This window comes from Lactuca sativa, chromosome 2, assembly GCF_002870075.4.
Source record: "Lactuca sativa cultivar Salinas chromosome 2, Lsat_Salinas_v11, whole genome shotgun sequence".
NCBI classification, from domain to species: Eukaryota; Viridiplantae; Streptophyta; class Magnoliopsida; order Asterales; family Asteraceae; genus Lactuca; species Lactuca sativa.
This window is the reverse complement of record NC_056624.2, coordinates 104,639,458-104,657,474: the sequence shown is the minus strand read 5'-3', so window position 1 is coordinate 104,657,474 and position 18,017 is coordinate 104,639,458. Positions and strand designations below refer to the sequence as shown.

Below are 18,017 nucleotides of genomic sequence, written 5' to 3'. Positions count from 1 at the left end.
CCTCTCCGAAACACCCTTCATCTCACGTAAAAGTTCAATCGCTGGAAGGAGCTTGGAGGAAAGGTGATTCCTGACGGTAAGAGTAAGAATCGGATGTAACTTTAGGATTATCTTCAGTCTTTTCTCCCACATCAGATGTGTTGACTTGTACTGGAGATTCGGTTGTGGTTGTGATGATCGGTGTAGTGGTGATAGTTGCTTGGGAAATAATTGGAGGTGGTAATGGGGTTGTGGATAAGGATATTGAGTTGACAGGTGGTGGTGGTGGAACAGTGGTAGTATTTTGAGTTGTAGGAGATGGAGGAATTGGGGCAACCGAAACTTGAACAGTAGTCTTCGATGGTGATGGAGGAGGAGTGGGAACAAAATCATTATGAGTGCCTTCTTGAGTTAAGACCGAGGTGGTGTATTACCCCTAAGAGAACCTTCACGTTGATCTTTCTCTTCCTCATCAGCATACTGCTCCTCATCATTACCAGAGCTGGAAGGTGAATGAGTCTTCGGTTTCCGAGCCATCTTCTTAACTTTCTTAGGAGCCGATGAAGCAGCTTTTTCAGCTTTTCGCTTCTTGGATTTAACAGGTTTGGAAGAAGGTCCTTCGGTTTCCACCTTCTTGGAGTTTGCTTTCTTTCCTCGCTTTGTTGGCTTCTCAACATCATCTAGAGCAACTTGCATTTCATGAGTCAATTGTCGTGGATTCTTAAGAGGAAGCAATCGGTACTCGGCCATCACATTACTTTCCATAGAAACACATCGATACATTGTTTCAAGAATTGAACCAATGTGTGGAAATTTTGTTGGATCAGCAACAATAATCTTCTTGGTGTGAAAGGTGCTATAGAGGAAAGCACAACATCCTTCATGACAGGGATCTGAAGAAAGTTAATTTCCCGACGAGTGACAAGAGTCTAGAAACGACCACAAGAAATTTCAGAGTGTTTGTTCGATAATGTCAAACTCTGCAGCGGTTGAGACCGGAGCAAGGAACCTTAATCAAAGTTGAGTCCATTGTAGAGACCATACAGAATAGTCATGAAACACTTGTTTAATCCATTAGACCCACCGACCCATTCAGATAACCCCTTGTGAAGAATAGTAAGTAAACCATTCCATTGTGGAGGTAAAAAAGATTTCTTGAACTTTGTGAAAGTGGTACGTACCTCAGTATAATCCATTTCATAGAACATTGTAAACAGCTGAGTTGTGGTGATGAAATCCGGAGAGATAACTAAAGCATCGACAGCAAGCCCTAACAGAGAGCAGAAACGACCTTTTGAGATTGATGCCTTATGATTAAAAATTTGAAAGTAGATCCTCTCCTTGGTCTTGACGTACGTCGCAGTAGAATATACTTGAGACAGCAGGGACATGGGAACTGATTCCACCTGCGTAAGAGCGATTACCAGTGGGGAGTACTTGAGACATTCAACGACATGTAACATATAGGAATCATATAAGAATGGAGATAGGTGAATGATCATGTTCTGATTAGGTTCGATTGCAAGCAATGAAGAGGATGCAGTTTGATCTTGAAGAGATGATGAATCCGCCATTGTTGATGTTAAGAAGAAGATGAACAGAAACAATCGCCTATTGTATCAAAGAAGGTAGTGATGTACAAGAGGTGTGAGAATCCTCTTGTATTAAAGAAAAAAAATTGTCTGTAATGATTATATGATCGCTGAAACGTCGCCTGAAAAAGCGAGATGTGACAGCTTGGATTCCTTAGATAGATGTCATCACGCGTGGGTATAGGAACCGTTTCAAATTCAGGCGCCCAAATTTAATACATATCTTATGATTCGATGCAAAATCTTATCCACATATTGTTGCTTCAAAAGAATCTTCAACTTACGGCCCAAACAAAACATAACTCATTCATTCGCTTCAAAGTGACCACTTTCGCTCCGTTTGACAACAAAACAAGCCATTGGTAACATGAACTAGAATTTTGGAAAATTACAAAGAATTTTCGTGCGAGAGTGTGCCAAAGATAAAGAAATAAATCAAAATATGTATCGGATGTGAGTGATGTCAAGTATGACATGAAGCAGATAATTTCGGGCACGAATCTCTTCCTTCAAAGTCAAGAGAGACTTGAAGTGCTTGTATGGTTCCCCAAAAAATAGAATCGAGTGTTTGTTAAGAAACACCGAAAGGCTTCTTTTTAGATAATGGCTTTAAGGGGTGGCTTATCTTCAACCGAACTTCGATACTTAATATAAGACCAAAAGATGAGTGAAGCAATTGTGAGACCGATGTGGTCTGTTGAACAAGTGGGTTGGATATCATTTGTTGTGACTAAGTATGTAATTGAAATCTAAAAAACAAAAACTAATCTGGATCTTTTGGGAAGAAATGCCTTGGTGTTAGGAAATTTCATAAAGATCACGCAAAAATAAAAAGAGATTTCGATAAGTAACAAGTGAGATCTTGAATTTTAAAATTCGCCGTCAATTCTTTATAGGTGTTGGATTTTGGGTCTCACTTAGCACATGGTGTACGCATCTAAGATCATAGACACAAATTTTGTGTAACCATAAACCTTAGTGGTAATAGCTGAGAGTCTCAAGCGTTACGTTGGTGAAATGAAATTTTATGGAGAATATAGAGGAGGTGGTTAAAGAACCAAAAGTACCCCTGCTATATAAAAGTGACAAAGCAGAAAACTTGTAGCTCATTTGAGAAGAGTAGGGTAGCTCATGACTTGAGCGAATGTAGCAGCCTAATTCGGAAAAAACGATAGGTATAGATCGAATCATTAAGGCCTTACTCATAGTCTTAGAGACTTTGGGCTACATGCAGCAGCATGCTTCTAGGGACACTTAACTAGTTCAAATAAGAATTGTCATAGATGCCCTAGCTCCAAATCATGTTGCAACATTATCCTTGGTACCTAGTAAAGAAATGAATAAAGACAAACAAACCACATACAAGCAAAACAAATATATTCACGACAAATAGAAGATAAAATCCTTTTGGTATTTTTAATTTTCTGAAAAATAATAAAAATAGAAAAATAAAAAAGAATAAATGAAATTAATTTTAAAAACTTTAGAAGAAATGAAATATAAAAAAGAAGAGAAAGCAAATATAAAGCTTAAAATAATTTATAAAGTATACAACCAAATCCAAACCTTTAAAAAAATGAAGCGAAACAAGCCGAGCATTCGGTTCATTTCGGTCCCCGAAAATTCTGGAGCCGAAATAAGTCGAGCGTTCGGTTCATTTCGGTCCCCAAAAAATCCGGAACCGAAATAGATCGAGCGTTCGCTCTATTTCGCTTGTCTAATTTTTAGAAAGAGGTTTGAGGGTTCGGTACCGACTCTGCTTCCATCATCCCCAAACCTTGTAAAATTTTATTGAATGTTTTTTATGGTAAGGCTTTAGTGATGATGCCAGCGACTTGATCAGAGGACCGAACGAAATGAACTTCCATGTTTCCATCTTCAACATGGTCCTTGATGAAATGATATCTTAGTGCAATATGCTTTGTCTTTGAGTGTTGCACCGGATTGTGACATATTCTTATTGCGCTTTTAGAGTCATAGTAGAGAGGTATTTTCTTCATACTTAATCCGTAGTCCCTTAATTGGCTTTATATCCAGATTACTTGTGAGGTACAGGATGCTGTAGCTATGTACTCAGCTTCGGCTGTTGAAAGAGACACGCAGGTTTGCTTCTTACACTGCCAGCTAATGAGTTTGCCATCAAGTAATTGGTGTCCACCAGTTGTGCTCTTTCGGTCCAGACCGCATCCTCCATGATCGGAATTAAAAAAGGCTTGAACAAAGAATCCGCATCTAGCAGGGTACCAGAGACCGAGAGACGATGTTCGCTTCAGATAGCAAAAAATGTTTTTCACTACTACCATGTGAGGTTCTCTTGGATTTGCTTGAAACCAGGCACAATAACAATCAGAGAACATAATGTATGGTTTACTAGTCGTTAGATACATAAGAAGCCCTATCATTTGACGATAGAGTGTTACGTCAACACCAGGTTTCTCTAGGGATGAAGTTAACTTCGTGCCAAAAGCCATGAGAACCTTCACCTTTGAATCTCCCGCCATACCGAACTTCACTAGCAAATTCTTCGTGTAAGCTTCCTGGTTGATAAAAATGCCTTCTGGTCCCTGTCTTATATTCAATCCACGGAAAACATTAATTGGACCCATTGCGCTCATTTCAAATTTAGTCTCCATCAGCTTCCTGAATTCAACTGTTAAGCTAGGATTTGTGGAGCCGAAGATGATATCATCGACATAAATCTGAACTATCATTAAATGTTCGTCTTCTTTCTTTCGAAAGAAGGTTGGGTCAACCGAACCTTGCTTGAATTTTGACATTTTAAGAAAGTGAGTTAACATTTAATACCAGGACCTCGGTGCTTGCTTCAGTCCATATACAGCTTTATCCAACACATAGCAGTGATCAGAGAATTTCTCGTTTACGAACCCAGGTGGTTGTTCAACGTATACAGTTTCTTCTAGTTCTCCATTTAAGAAAGCACATTTTACATCCATCTGGAAAACTTCGAAGTTTTTATGTGAAACATATGCCAAAAAGATTCTAACCAATTCCAACCTTGCCACTGGAGCGAAAGTCTCCTCGTAATCTGTTCCTTCTTCCTAACAGTATTCCTTCACCACTAGCCGAGCCTTATTGCGAATGATGTTGCCCTCTTTGTCTAATTTATTCCTGAAGACCCATTTTAAGCCGACTACAGAAGCATCCTTTGGGCGGGAATTATCCTCCAAACTTGATTACATTCAAACTCATTGAGTTCATCTTGCATAGCTTGTACCCAATCAACGTGATCAAGTGCAGCATTAACCGTCTTCGGTTCGATTTTGGAGACAAACGAATTAAACATGCAGAATTCAACATGAGAGAATAGAGCAGTTTGTTTCGCTTTCAATTAAGAGCGTGTGAGAACTCGCTCAGATGATTCACCAATAATTTTTATTTTGGGATGATCCTTAGTCCACTTTGTTAGAGGTGGGTAATTCGGGTCATAAATAGGATCCAACTCTGCATTTACCTCTTCTGCGAATTCTGATCGATCGACTTCATCCTTTGAATTTTCATTCTCCCCCTCAAATGGCAAAGTGTATCCCTTGTCAGGTTCAGGATCCTCCCCCTCGATTGGAGTTGGATTCTCACCCTCGGTTGGAGTTGGATTCTCCCCCTCGGTTGATAATTCGTTTGTATTAGATATAGATGAACCATCCCCTTGAATATTGAGCTGTTATTTGAAGGTTCAATTGAGGGTTGATCATCAATTTGTTTAGAAGGATCCTTTTCCATGTCTTTCACAGCTTCATCGATGATCCTTTTTAGATGGTTGATTTTGTTGTCTGTTGCATTCACCTCCGAGTGTATAGCCTTTTTTGCTTCATCAAATAGCCTTCTGTACTCTTCAAATAAGTTGGAAATGGGAACCAAGACTTGTCCTAATTCTGGAAATATTTCCCCCATGGTATTTTCGCTAGGTTGAACCTTCTTCATATAGTTTTCATCAAAGGTTACGTAATAGGTTTCTTCAATACGTTTAGAGTGTTTATTCAAAACCCTATAATCCTTTGAAGTGAGTGAATAACCGAGGAAGGTTCCCTGATCGGCTTTAACGTCGAACTTGTTTCGGTTCTCTTTGGAGTTGAAAATGAAGCACCTAGATCCGAACACATGAAAAAACTTAACGTTGGGCTTTCAATTGTTCAGAATCTCATACGGAGTGATTGAGAATCGCTTGTTAAGTAAGGATCAGTTTTGAGTATAGCATGTAGTTGCAACAGCATCAGCCCAGAAGTATAATAGAAGAGAAGCGAAGCTCAGCATGGTTCTGGATGCCTCACATAAGGAACGGTTTTGTCTTTCAACAATTCCATTATGTTGTGGAGTATAGGGAGTAGAGAAGTTGTGAGATACTCCTTTTTTGGCCAGAAAGTCTTCAAACTCTTTATTCTTGAACTCAAGCCCATTATCACTTCTAATGTTCCTCACCACCTTTCGCAGTTGTAGTTCCACTTGCTTGATAAACACCTTCAACTTGGGAGTCGCTTCTGATTTCTGTTATAGAAAGTAAACCAGGTGAAGCGTGAAAAATCATCTACTATGACAAGTATGAACTTACTACCGCCGATGCTTTCTATAGCCGAAGGTCCACATAAGTGAATATGCAGAAGTTCAAGAGCTTCAATGATCTTGGTATTGATACGTGTAGGATGGCTCTTTCGGATTTGTTTTCCCATCTCACATGTTGCACACAGGTCTTCCTTATCAAACTTAAGAAGAGGGAGGCCTCGAACATGATCACCAAGCACCAACGTATTAATATCTTTGAAGTTCATGTGTGATAGCCTTCGGTGCCAAAACCAGCTTTCGTTAGAGTTCGCCTTTGACAAAAGGCATATTGTTGGTTTTCCTCGAATTGGGTTGAGTTTTAAAGGATACATCTATCCCTTGAGCTCAGACTTCAACATCACTCTTTTGGATTGTTTTTCAATAATTTATGATCCCTCATCATCGAATGAGACTTTCAGTCCTGTTCCCACAACCAATTGAGATAAACTTATGAGATTGTGCTGCAATCCTTCCACGTACGCCACTTTTCGAATTGTGAACTCTCTGTTGGTTAAAATCCCATATCCTTTGATAGTTCCATAAGAGTTATTGCCAAACTTTACACATTTACCATCCTTAAGGGACCGAAACTCCCTCAGCTCTTCCTTCCTTCCTGTCATGTGACGTGAGCATCCACTATCTATTTACCATTCGTCATCGAACTGCTCGTCACTTATAACCTGGAAATTCAAGAAGATTTAGGAACCCAAAGTCTTTTGGGCCCTGGTGAGTCTTTTACAGAAAAAAGGAACAACAACAGAAAGATCAACCAAATAAGTTCCTTTTATTAGAGTGGTTTCGTCTTTCCTTTTGATGGTGTAAACTTTTATTTTATTTTTGTCTTGTCTAAATTGTAGTGTATCGATTGAAGTTTTGTTAGTTGGTTTTGGAATATTCTTTTGAGACCTAGGGTTAGCTGACTTTTTCTTATGATTGATGTTAGAGTTCGAATCAAGCTTTCCCTTTCCTTTAATATCCTTCGCTGAATAAGGCTTTTGTTGATTGCGAGAATTACCAAAACTAGACTTTCGGTTCTCAGTCTTGGTGTTGGGACCAAAGCTTGAAGTTCGGTTCTGAGATCTGGGGTTGGAACTGAGACTAGATGTTCGGTTCTGAGATAAATTGGGACTCAAATAAGGCTTTCGGTCCGAGAATAGTAAGAGTTTGGACCAAAACCGGACTGTCGGTTGTTCTTTGACTTGCATTTCCTTTGACATTTGTTTCTTTCTTGGAAGGAACATGGTTATGGTTTTGAGACTCCCAAAACCATTTTCGCTCATGCAGATTTTTCATGTATCTCTGATATCTTTCCCGTTTCTATTCAGCCAACTGCTTTTGAGATTTATGAATATTGAAGCTTGACTTCGGCTTCTCCTTGTGAGCTTCGGTTGTCTTGGAAGATACATTGGATGCTTTCTTTGATTCTTCCGGTATCTATTTGGTTCCACTTGATCTTGGTTTATCAAAACTTGAGTGTTTGTTAATGGGTTCAGCAACGTACCTTCCCCTTACTCTCCATGATGTTCGCTTTGATAAGCCGACAATTTCGTCTGCACTATTTGTCACACCCCAAAACCGGAACGGCGGAAACGTTCTGGGGTGGATGACGTCATGTCAAGTATCACAACACATGCATTATAGTAATCAAAGTACAACAACCATTGCATTAATAGTAATAGTTTTACATGGTTTACATATCAATGCATCAAAGTAATACAAGTAATAATATAAGTACTGCCTGGTACTAAGCTATCTTCATCAACAGCTCCGGGGATGTACCTGTCTAATGTTGACCTGAGAATATAAGTTATTTGAAAAGCAAGTATCATTTTATCCAAATAACTTCAATAAAAGTGTTAGTTTTAGAGTGTCCATTACATTAGTGTCTTTTCTAGAAAATCCTATATTTTCTTTAATAAAAGCAGTCTTCTACCAAGACTGGACGGAGTTATGTGGTAAAAACTAGTTTTCCCTTAATCGCTATCACTATCAACATACAGAATTTGATTATTAAAGAAAGCAAGAGAATCAGGGAAATAACATATGCCTCAGCAGTGAAGACTGCTGACTAAGGCAAAGGAATCATAGAATCCAAGAGAGTATCGAACAAACGACACACCAGGCTCAGTCTAACAAAGAGAGACACAGACCCCAGATGGTACCAAATGAAAGGTACAGCTAGCAAGGTCTAAGAACAGGGAATACAGACCCCAAATAGTATCAAATGAAAGATACAGCTAGCAAGGTCTACAACAGAGGATACAGACCCCAGAAAGTATCAAATGAAAGATACAGCTAGCAAGGTTTAAAAACAGTGTGACTCTGAGAGTGGGTTCCCAGCATACAGTGTAAATTGCTGGTAAAATATCGTTACCTTAAGGCCATAAATTATAAAGTAACCTGGGATACTCGTAACCATACTAACCAACACTAGAGTACCTAACGCCCTACAAGCATCTATAAAATGTGACATTTGTCACCCCTTGGCTTGGTAGGCCGTGGACTGTAGCTAGCAGTCAGGGTGTGGGGGTGTCAATCATGTATAGATCTATACACACAACGTCCGCTCTCCCTACAGGAGACTCTGGTTATCAACTAGACGACGGAGAAGGTCGTGTCCCGAAGACGCATCCCAAATAGTGGGTAGTGTGTTTCCAATATAAGTGTTGAACTAGAGGTAGAGACTCATAACTGAACTGACTAGAGTGAACCTATATGTCTATGCTCGTATACATAATATATAACTAATGAATCAAATGACCTTCTGACGGACATCCGATCCCACCAGACCACATCTCACCGAAGAAAACGAAATAGGGCGAACAAACCTTCCTAAGTCCTTCAACCATTATTTATATGCATCTATACAAGCATAGGCATACATCCAAATACGCTTGAGTGTGTAACAAGTGGAGACATATCGTGAAGTATAACCAAATCATGTGGAATAACCAAATCATGAAGTATAAGTGTACAATGTGGAATAACCGAATCGTGATGTATAATGAACAGTGTGGAATAACCGAATCGTGGGGTATAAGCGTACAGTGTGGAATAACCGAATCATGGAGTGTAAACATACAGTGTGGAATAACCGGATCGTGAAGTATAAGCGTTAACAGGTATAAGTGAATCACGAAGTGGAAGCGACTACAGGTGAAGTAAGAGCATCTAACAGGTATAAACGACTACAAGTACAAACGAAATAGAGGCAATAACAAGTATAAACGCATCACGGCGTGAAAGCGTTATCAAGTAGGAGTTTAAAACTAAGAAGGAGTATCAAACATGGAAGAAAACCTTTATTCTTGAGAAATCACGACAGGGTATTCTTTTGTAAAATAAGTTTGAAAACCTTTGGAAATTCTTTGGTAAACTCTCATAAATCAGTTTTAAATGAAACATTGGTAAAACAATATAAGTAAAAGATTTTAACGAGTGAAAACATTTTAGAAAGCCATTTATAGTGTCATACTCGGTAAAACAGTTTACAGTGTGGTAAATCCTTGTGCATGCGGGTTATCAATCACATGTGATTGATATGATAACTGGCATGTTTAACTTGTATCCCCCCTATAAAACATGTAAAAACATTTAAAAGTTTCATTCAGGGGTATGAACTCACCTGGTGTAAGTGGATCCGACGAAGGTGCCGGTTGGGTGCTCGGTGTCAAGTAAAGACTTGGACACACTTAGTGACCTATTTAACATATGATAACATATGTTCACATACAATTAGTACATTTAATACTAATTAAATAAGTATACACACTCTAAGGAGTGGAAAACACTTTGGTTAAGTGTTTGGGGTGTCCCGGGTAACATTTAAGGGTGTGAATCGCTTAGGAATGGAGTTTACTCTCCAAGAGTAAACTCTCCATACGGTGTTTACGGCCCTGGGACAGCTCCCCATGAGTTTACGACCGTAAACTCATGGTGAGGGGTTCTAGGATGTTTAAAGGCTTTATCTCGATCGTGGAATTTTGCTAGGTCCAAATCCAAAAGGTATGAATGGGTTTAAGGCATTTAAAGGGACCAAATGGGAGTTTACGGCCCATGAACCACCCCTATGGGAGTTCACGGCCGTGAACTCCTATACCTTGATTTTATTGAAGTTTTAAGCCCTTACTACACTCTTAGTAATTTATAATGAAGTATAAGGTCATTTAGGGGGATTAAAACTACCATTTGACATGGTTTAGAGGGTATTTACGGCCTAAGCATGTTCTTGGGTCGTAAACCCTCTTTTATGTCCCAAAAATGATTGTATTGTGGTGCAAACACTCCTAGGCTAAATCCCCAATTGGTTTCCAACCTCAAGGATGAATTTAAAGGCAAGTTTGGCATCATTTTAGGGGTTTACGGCCCTAGAGTGTTCTTGGGTTGTAAACTCCTTACTCCTTGCCTTCTTGGACGATTATTGAGCTATAATGACATGCAATGGGTTGTAAAACAAGCTAGGGTATAAGAACTTACGATCTGGAGGCGGAAACTTGCGGTTTTCGGGACGAAATCGGGTTTTATGAGAGAGATATAGAGAGAGAGTGAAAAGGGGTGGAATGAAGTCCATTCCCCCTTATATATGGGTTGGAGTTGGAGCTCAATGGGAATCTACCCGATACTGCCGTTAAACGGGGCTTTTGGTCGCACCCGATTTAGTGGTCGTGATAAAATTTAACCTTTTTCCAAATTACTATGGAAATGTAATTTAAGTGTTTTCATTTATTTTATTACGACTATAATGACATAAAATATAAATAAATAAAACATTTATTTATTTGGCAACCTTAAATTAACGGAACTTTTATAAAATGGAATATTCCGTTAACCGTAACAGGGTAATGTGACGGAATAAACTTTGGGTTGTCACACTATCGATAGAGGGAATTTCATCCCGAAATTCAGGTCTAGGCAAGGAAGTAGGTATGAATGATAGAGGCAGGAGGGTACTTCCTATTCGTTTTGTCCTCGCATTCCCAAGTGAACTCTGGTTTGTGCTTGTCATTCCAACAAACCTTCACTTACGGGATGCGGATTCCGTCTTGTGCAGTTAGCGTTTTCCGACTGGTGTATCTACGAGGTTAGGGTTCTCAATGGTTTCTATCAAGATGAGTGGGATACGAAGAGTGACGTCGGGTAAACACACATCAAGTCTAAGAAGTGGATCGATCGGTTGTGAAACTTGTGGAATATCCGGAAGTAGTAGTGTTCTGACGAGGGTTGGACCAAATCTCCATGAGGATTCTCAGATGGTCCTGAGCTCTCGGAAGGGTAGAGCTTCTCAGCACTTAGAACATAGTGTACTTCTATGGCAAGATCATCACTGGCGTGATCACCATTTCGAAGTTCCTAACGTTCTCTATTATACTGGTAGTGTAGTCCTTCAGGTTGGTTCTTAGGAAGCTCGGGTTGTCTTTAGTTTCGTGTTTCCTGTAAATTGGTTTTTAGAGGCTTTCTAGATCATCGGATGGGTTGTGTATTTATGGTTATCTGTCTGTTGTAGAGTGTCTATCTCAAGCTCGTGCAAAACGAACCTGCACTTGCGAATCTTGAGATATTTCTAACGGAAACCCTTGGGGTCATGGAGATAGGGTTTCACCAGACGAGTGTTGGACTATCTCGGGAGATGGTTCTACTATCTCTGCGTGAGATAGTATTCTTGGAACACCTGATAGTCCAATGAATCTCTAAGGCTTTGGTTTATTCTAGTGTGGAAAGTGCATGCTCCTGCATAACCCCTCGACTAACACCAAGGCTGGTGTTAAGTCTATAATCTCTTCGGGATCTGGGTCATGAGGCTTAACGCAACTAATTTTGCACTTTGATCAAGTATTCTTGGCTGCGGAGGTTTATAGGCACTACTTGTCTGTAACAGGGTGGACGAAGTGCCTGAGTAGTGCGAACATCTTCTGCAACTACTTTTCCAAAGTTCCTGAGTGTTTCCCGGTCTAGGTCAAACCTAGTGAGTATAGGTTCCCATCACTCGAAACTTTAATCTCTTTACTAACTGAGGGTGTTAGTTATCATGTGAGCTTAACCGGTATGACAACAAATTTCGGGTCTGTGGTCAGTATAGTGGCTCAACCCACAGTGGTTCTCTTGACTCCAGCTCCTATTTTATGGAATAGGATGAAGGGCTTTACTATGAGGTTTGTGGTAGAGCTCATACTTGGCTTAACCACTAATACTTGGTGTATGCAGGAGGTATATAATTGAGGTCGGTAGGATGTTCAGTTGTGCAACTCCACCCTAGACCCACAACCCAACGAGGAACAGGGAGTAGGGAGGAAGCACACATCTTAAATCTTCTTGATCTCAACTACATACCACCTTATGCATATACCTGGTTATAGTGGTCGTTCCTATGAGTTCTATTCTCTGGGTTCACGAACCTGATGTGCGAGGTGCGAAGGGTCTTTATGGGGAATCTACGAAGTATGCTTCGGATGGTTATTGTCTTCTGGAGTATCTTGCAGTGTCTTTCGCTTCGGTTTCCATATGACTAAGAGGGGTCGGTCAACAGCGCGCGGTACCCTTCTCTTGGGTACTTCGGAAGGTTTGAAATAAGAGGGACGACTGACGGATCGTATTAGGTTTGATTATTTGTATTATGTTTAGGTTCGGAAGAACCTTTATTTGCCGACATGGCTACAGAGAAAGTTCCTTTTACACAGCACAAAGGGCATACACATGGTTGCACTACGTCAAACCATGATAGGTAGAGTCGTCGAAGTTTGCATACTTCGACATGACATAAATGAAGATCAATAGGGTCATGCGCCGAACAGGCACACAAGTTCTAGGCATCTCGGGTTTCGTCCTGCGTATCACTTCCGCGGATACTTGGACCGATAGAGTCGACGTGGAACTATAGAGAGTCCTAAGTGTTTCCGAGTAGAGTACCTTCTCATGAATGGATTCTCACGAGGCATTTCTATAATCGCCTAACATATACTAGTCATGTATAATTAAGGTGGGGAGGACTGTTGACTGAGCGACTCCTCCCTAAATCCACAACCAAACGAGGAACAGGAAATGAGGCGACATTCACTCACTCTAGGTCTATCGATCTTAACTATACATGGCCGTAACGTATATGTTTAGCCATTATAGTTTTACCTGATGAATTTTAAATTTTATAATAGTGATGCGACTTTCGCCTTAATGGGGGAGTATTTACATTTGAATTAGCCTTTTAATGTTTTCAGTTTAGTTATATGAGATCGAGAGACATACCAAAATCTTTCGGGTTCCTTGATGCTTCTCCCTAAGTAGTAGAGTTAGGCTCCTCCTGTGTCCTTGTTGTTTCCTTCAGTTGGGCAATCTCTTTTGAAGTGTCCAATCTCACCACATAGTCGGCAAACTGGATTGGCCGTCACATTGGTGATTGATGCAATACGCTCCACTGGAGCTCTGCATACACGAGCAGTATGCCCCTTCATGTTGCACCTAGCACATATGAGTTCCCGGCAGACACCATGATGATGGTAGCTGCACTTGCTGTAGTGGGGGAGGCTTCCTAGGTATGGTCTTCTTGGAGTCAGGAGGGAAGGATTGACAAGGGTATTGACTGTCTCAGCTCGTTGACCTTCGGAAGGTCCTTGAGCCGAGGTACCTCCCTCCTCGATCTTGAGTTTTCTCTTTAGTGGATTCGGTTGAGGTCCTTGGGTGGCTGGGTATGCAGGTGTTGGTTGTTGCTGTCCATTTCTAGGATCAGAAATCCTGAGTTTGGACCAAAACCGGACTGTCGGTTGTTCTTTGACTTGCATTTCCTTTGACATTTGTTTCTTTCTTGGAAGGAACATGGTTATGGTTTTGAGACTCCCAAAACCATTTTCGCTCATGCAGATTTTTCATGTATCTCTGATATCTTTCCCGTTTCTATTCAGCCAACTGCTTTTGAGATTTATGAATATTGAAGCTTGACTTCGGCTTCTCCTTGTGAGCTTCGGTTGTCTTGGAAGATACATTGGATGCTTTCTTTGATTCTTCCGGTATCTATTTGGTTCCACTTGATCTTGGTTTATCAAAACTTGAGTGTTTGTTAATGGGTTCAGCAACGTACCTTCCCCTTACTCTCCATGATGTTCGCTTTGATAAGCCGACAATTTCGTCTGCACTATTTGTCACACCCCAAAACCGGAACGGCGGAAACGTTCTGGGGTGGATGACGTCATGTCAAGTATCACAACACATGCATTATAGTAATCAAAGTACAACAACCATTGCATTAATAGTAATAGTTTTACATGGTTTACATATCAATGCATCAAAGTAATACAAGTAATAATATAAGTACTGCCTGGTACTAAGCTATCTTCATCAACAGCTCCGGGGATGTACCTGTCTAATGTTGACCTGAGAATATAAGTTATTTGAAAAGCAAGTATCATTTTATCCAAATAACTTCAATAAAAGTGTTAGTTTTAGAGTGTCCATTACATTAGTGTCTTTTCTAGAAAATCCTATATTTTCTTTAATAAAAGCAGTCTTCTACCAAGACTGGACGGAGTTATGTGGTAAAAACTAGTTTTCCCTTAATCGCTATCACTATCAACATACAGAATTTGATTATTAAAGAAAGCAAGAGAATCAGGGAAATAACATATGCCTCAGCAGTGAAGACTGCTGACTAAGGCAAAGGAATCATAGAATCCAAGAGAGTATCGAACAAACGACACACCAGGCTCAGTCTAACAAAGAGAGACACAGACCCCAGATGGTACCAAATGAAAGGTACAGCTAGCAAGGTCTAAGAACAGGGAATACAGACCCCAAATAGTATCAAATGAAAGATACAGCTAGCAAGGTCTACAACAGAGGATACAGACCCCAGAAAGTATCAAATGAAAGATACAGCTAGCAAGGTTTAAAAACAGTGTGACTCTGAGAGTGGGTTCCCAGCATACAGTGTAAATTGCTGGTAAAATATCGTTACCTTAAGGCCATAAATTATAAAGTAACCTGGGATACTCGTAACCATACTAACCAACACTAGAGTACCTAACGCCCTACAAGCATCTATAAAATGTGACATTTGTCACCCCTTGGCTTGGTAGGCCGTGGACTGTAGCTAGCAGTCAGGGTGTGGGGGTGTCAATCATGTATAGATCTATACACACAACGTCCGCTCTCCCTACAGGAGACTCTGGTTATCAACTAGACGACGGAGAAGGTCGTGTCCCGAAGACGCATCCCAAATAGTGGGTAGTGTGTTTCCAATATAAGTGTTGAACTAGAGGTAGAGACTCATAACTGAACTGACTAGAGTGAACCTATATGTCTATGCTCGTATACATAATATATAACTAATGAATCAAATGACCTTCTGACGGACATCCGATCCCACCAGACCACATCTCACCGAAGAAAACGAAATAGGGCGAACAAACCTTCCTAAGTCCTTCAACCATTATTTATATGCATCTATACAAGCATAGGCATACATCCAAATACGCTTGAGTGTGTAACAAGTGGAGACATATCGTGAAGTATAACCAAATCATGTGGAATAACCAAATCATGAAGTATAAGTGTACAATGTGGAATAACCGAATCGTGATGTATAATGAACAGTGTGGAATAACCAAATCGTGGGGTATAAGCGTACAGTGTGGAATAACCGAATCATGGAGTGTAAACATACAGTGTGGAATAACCGGATCGTGAAGTATAAGCGTTAACAGGTATAAGTGAATCACGAAGTGGAAGCGACTACAGGTGAAGTAAGAGCATCTAACAGGTATAAACGACTACAAGTACAAACGAAATAGAGGCAATAACAAGTATAAACGCATCACGGCGTGAAAGCGTTATCAAGTAGGAGTTTAAAACTAAGAAGGAGTATCAAACATGGAAGAAAACCTTTATTCTTGAGAAATCACGACAGGGTATTCTTTTGTAAAATAAGTTTGAAAACCTTTGGAAATTCTTTGGTAAACTCTCATAAATCAGTTTTAAATGAAACATTGGTAAAACAATATAAGTAAAAGATTTTAACGAGTGAAAACATTTTAGAAAGCCATTTATAGTGTCATACTCGGTAAAACAGTTTACAGTGTGGTAAATCCTTGTGCATGCGGGTTATCAATCACATGTGATTGATATGATAACTGGCATGTTTAACTTGTATCCCCCCTATAAAACATGTAAAAACATTTAAAAGTTTCATTCAGGGGTATGAACTCACCTGGTGTAAGTGGATCCGACGAAGGTGCCGGTTGGGTGCTCGGTGTCAAGTAAAGACTTGGACACACTTAGTGACCTATTTAACATATGATAACATATGTTCACATACAATTAGTACATTTAATACTAATTAAATAAGTATACACACTCTAAGGAGTGGAAAACACTTTGGTTAAGTGTTTGGGGTGTCCCGGGTAACATTTAAGGGTGTGAATCGCTTAGGAATGGAGTTTACTCTCCAAGAGTAAACTCTCCATACGGTGTTTACGGCCCTGGGACAGCTCCCCATGAGTTTACGACCGTAAACTCATGGTGAGGGGTTCTAGGATGTTTAAAGGCTTTATCTCGATCGTGGAATTTTGCTAGGTCCAAATCCAAAAGGTATGAATGGGTTTAAGGCATTTAAAGGGACCAAATGGGAGTTTACGGCCCATGAACCACCCCTATGGGAGTTCACGGCCGTGAACTCCTATACCTTGATTTTATTGAAGTTTTAAGCCCTTACTACACTCTTAGTAATTTATAATGAAGTATAAGGTCATTTAGGGGGATTAAAACTACCATTTGACATGGTTTAGAGGGTATTTACGGCCTAAGCATGTTCTTGGGTCGTAAACCCTCTTTTATGTCCCAAAAATGATTGTATTGTGGTGCAAACACTCCTAGGCTAAATCCCCAATTGGTTTCCAACCTCAAGGATGAATTTAAAGGCAAGTTTGGCATCATTTTAGGGGTTTACGGCCCTAGAGTGTTCTTGGGTCGTAAACTCCTTACTCCTTGCCTTCTTGGACGATTATTGAGCTATAATGACATGCAATGGGTTGTAAAACAAGCTAGGGTACAAGAACTTACGATCTGGAGGCGGAAACTTGCGGTTTTCGGGACGAAATCGGGTTTTATGAGAGAGATATAGAGAGAGAGTGAAAAGGGGTGGAATGAAGTCCATTCCCCCTTATATATGGGTTGGAGTTGGAGCTCAATGGGAATCTACCCGATACTGCCGTTAAACGGGGCTTTTGGTCGCACCCGATTTAGTGGTCGTGATAAAATTTAACCTTTTTCCAAATTACTATGGAAATGTAATTTAAGTGTTTTCATTTATTTTATTACGACTATAATGACATAAAATATAAATAAATAAAACATTTATTTATTTGGCAACCTTAAATTAACGGAACTTTTATAAAATGGAATATTCCGTTAACCGTAACAGGGTAATGTGACGGAATAAACTTTGGGTTGTCACACTATCGATAGAGGGAATTTCATCCCGAAATTCAGGTCTAGGCAAGGAAGTAGGTATGAATGATAGAGGCAGGAGGGTACTTCCTATTCGTTTTGTCCTCGCATTCCCAAGTGAACTCTGGTTTGTGCTTGTCATTCCAACAAACCTTCACTTACGGGATGCGGATTCCGTCTTGTGCAGTTAGCGTTTTCCGACTGGTGTATCTACGAGGTTAGGGTTCTCAATGGTTTCTATCAAGGTGAGTGGGATACGAAGAGTGACGTCGGGTAAACACACATCAAGTCTAAGAAGTGGATCGATCGGTTGTGAAACTTGTGGAATATCCGGAAGTAGTAGTGTTCTGACGAGGGTTGGACCAAATCTCCATGAGGATTCTCAGATGGTCCTGAGCTCTCGGAAGGGTAGAGCTTCTCAGCACTTAGAACATAGTGTACTTCTATGGCAAGATCATCACTGGC

At 40.2% G+C, this 18,017-nt stretch overlaps 1 protein-coding gene across 1 annotated transcript; it reads right to left on the bottom strand.

Moving 5' to 3' along the window:
• Positions 1 to 34: 34 nt before the first annotated feature.
• Positions 35 to 762, bottom strand: LOC111886275 (flocculation protein FLO11-like). The gene is made up of 2 exons (XM_023882510.1): positions 426 to 762; positions 35 to 381 (listed from the first exon to the last, which is right to left on the bottom strand). The coding sequence occupies exons 1-2, from the start codon at positions 760 to 762 to the stop codon at positions 35 to 37; spliced, it is 684 nt and encodes a 227-aa protein (XP_023738278.1).
• Positions 763 to 18,017: the final 17,255 nt, after the last annotated feature.

Coding starts and splice junctions, on each gene's coding strand:
- LOC111886275 (XM_023882510.1), bottom strand. CDS start 762: ATGTATCGATGTGTTTCTATGGAAAGTAATGTGATGGCCGAGTACCGA. Junction 382..425: donor AGAGAAAGATCAACGTGAAG/GTTCTCTTAGGG, acceptor TAACTCAAGAAG/GCACTCATAATGATTTTGTT.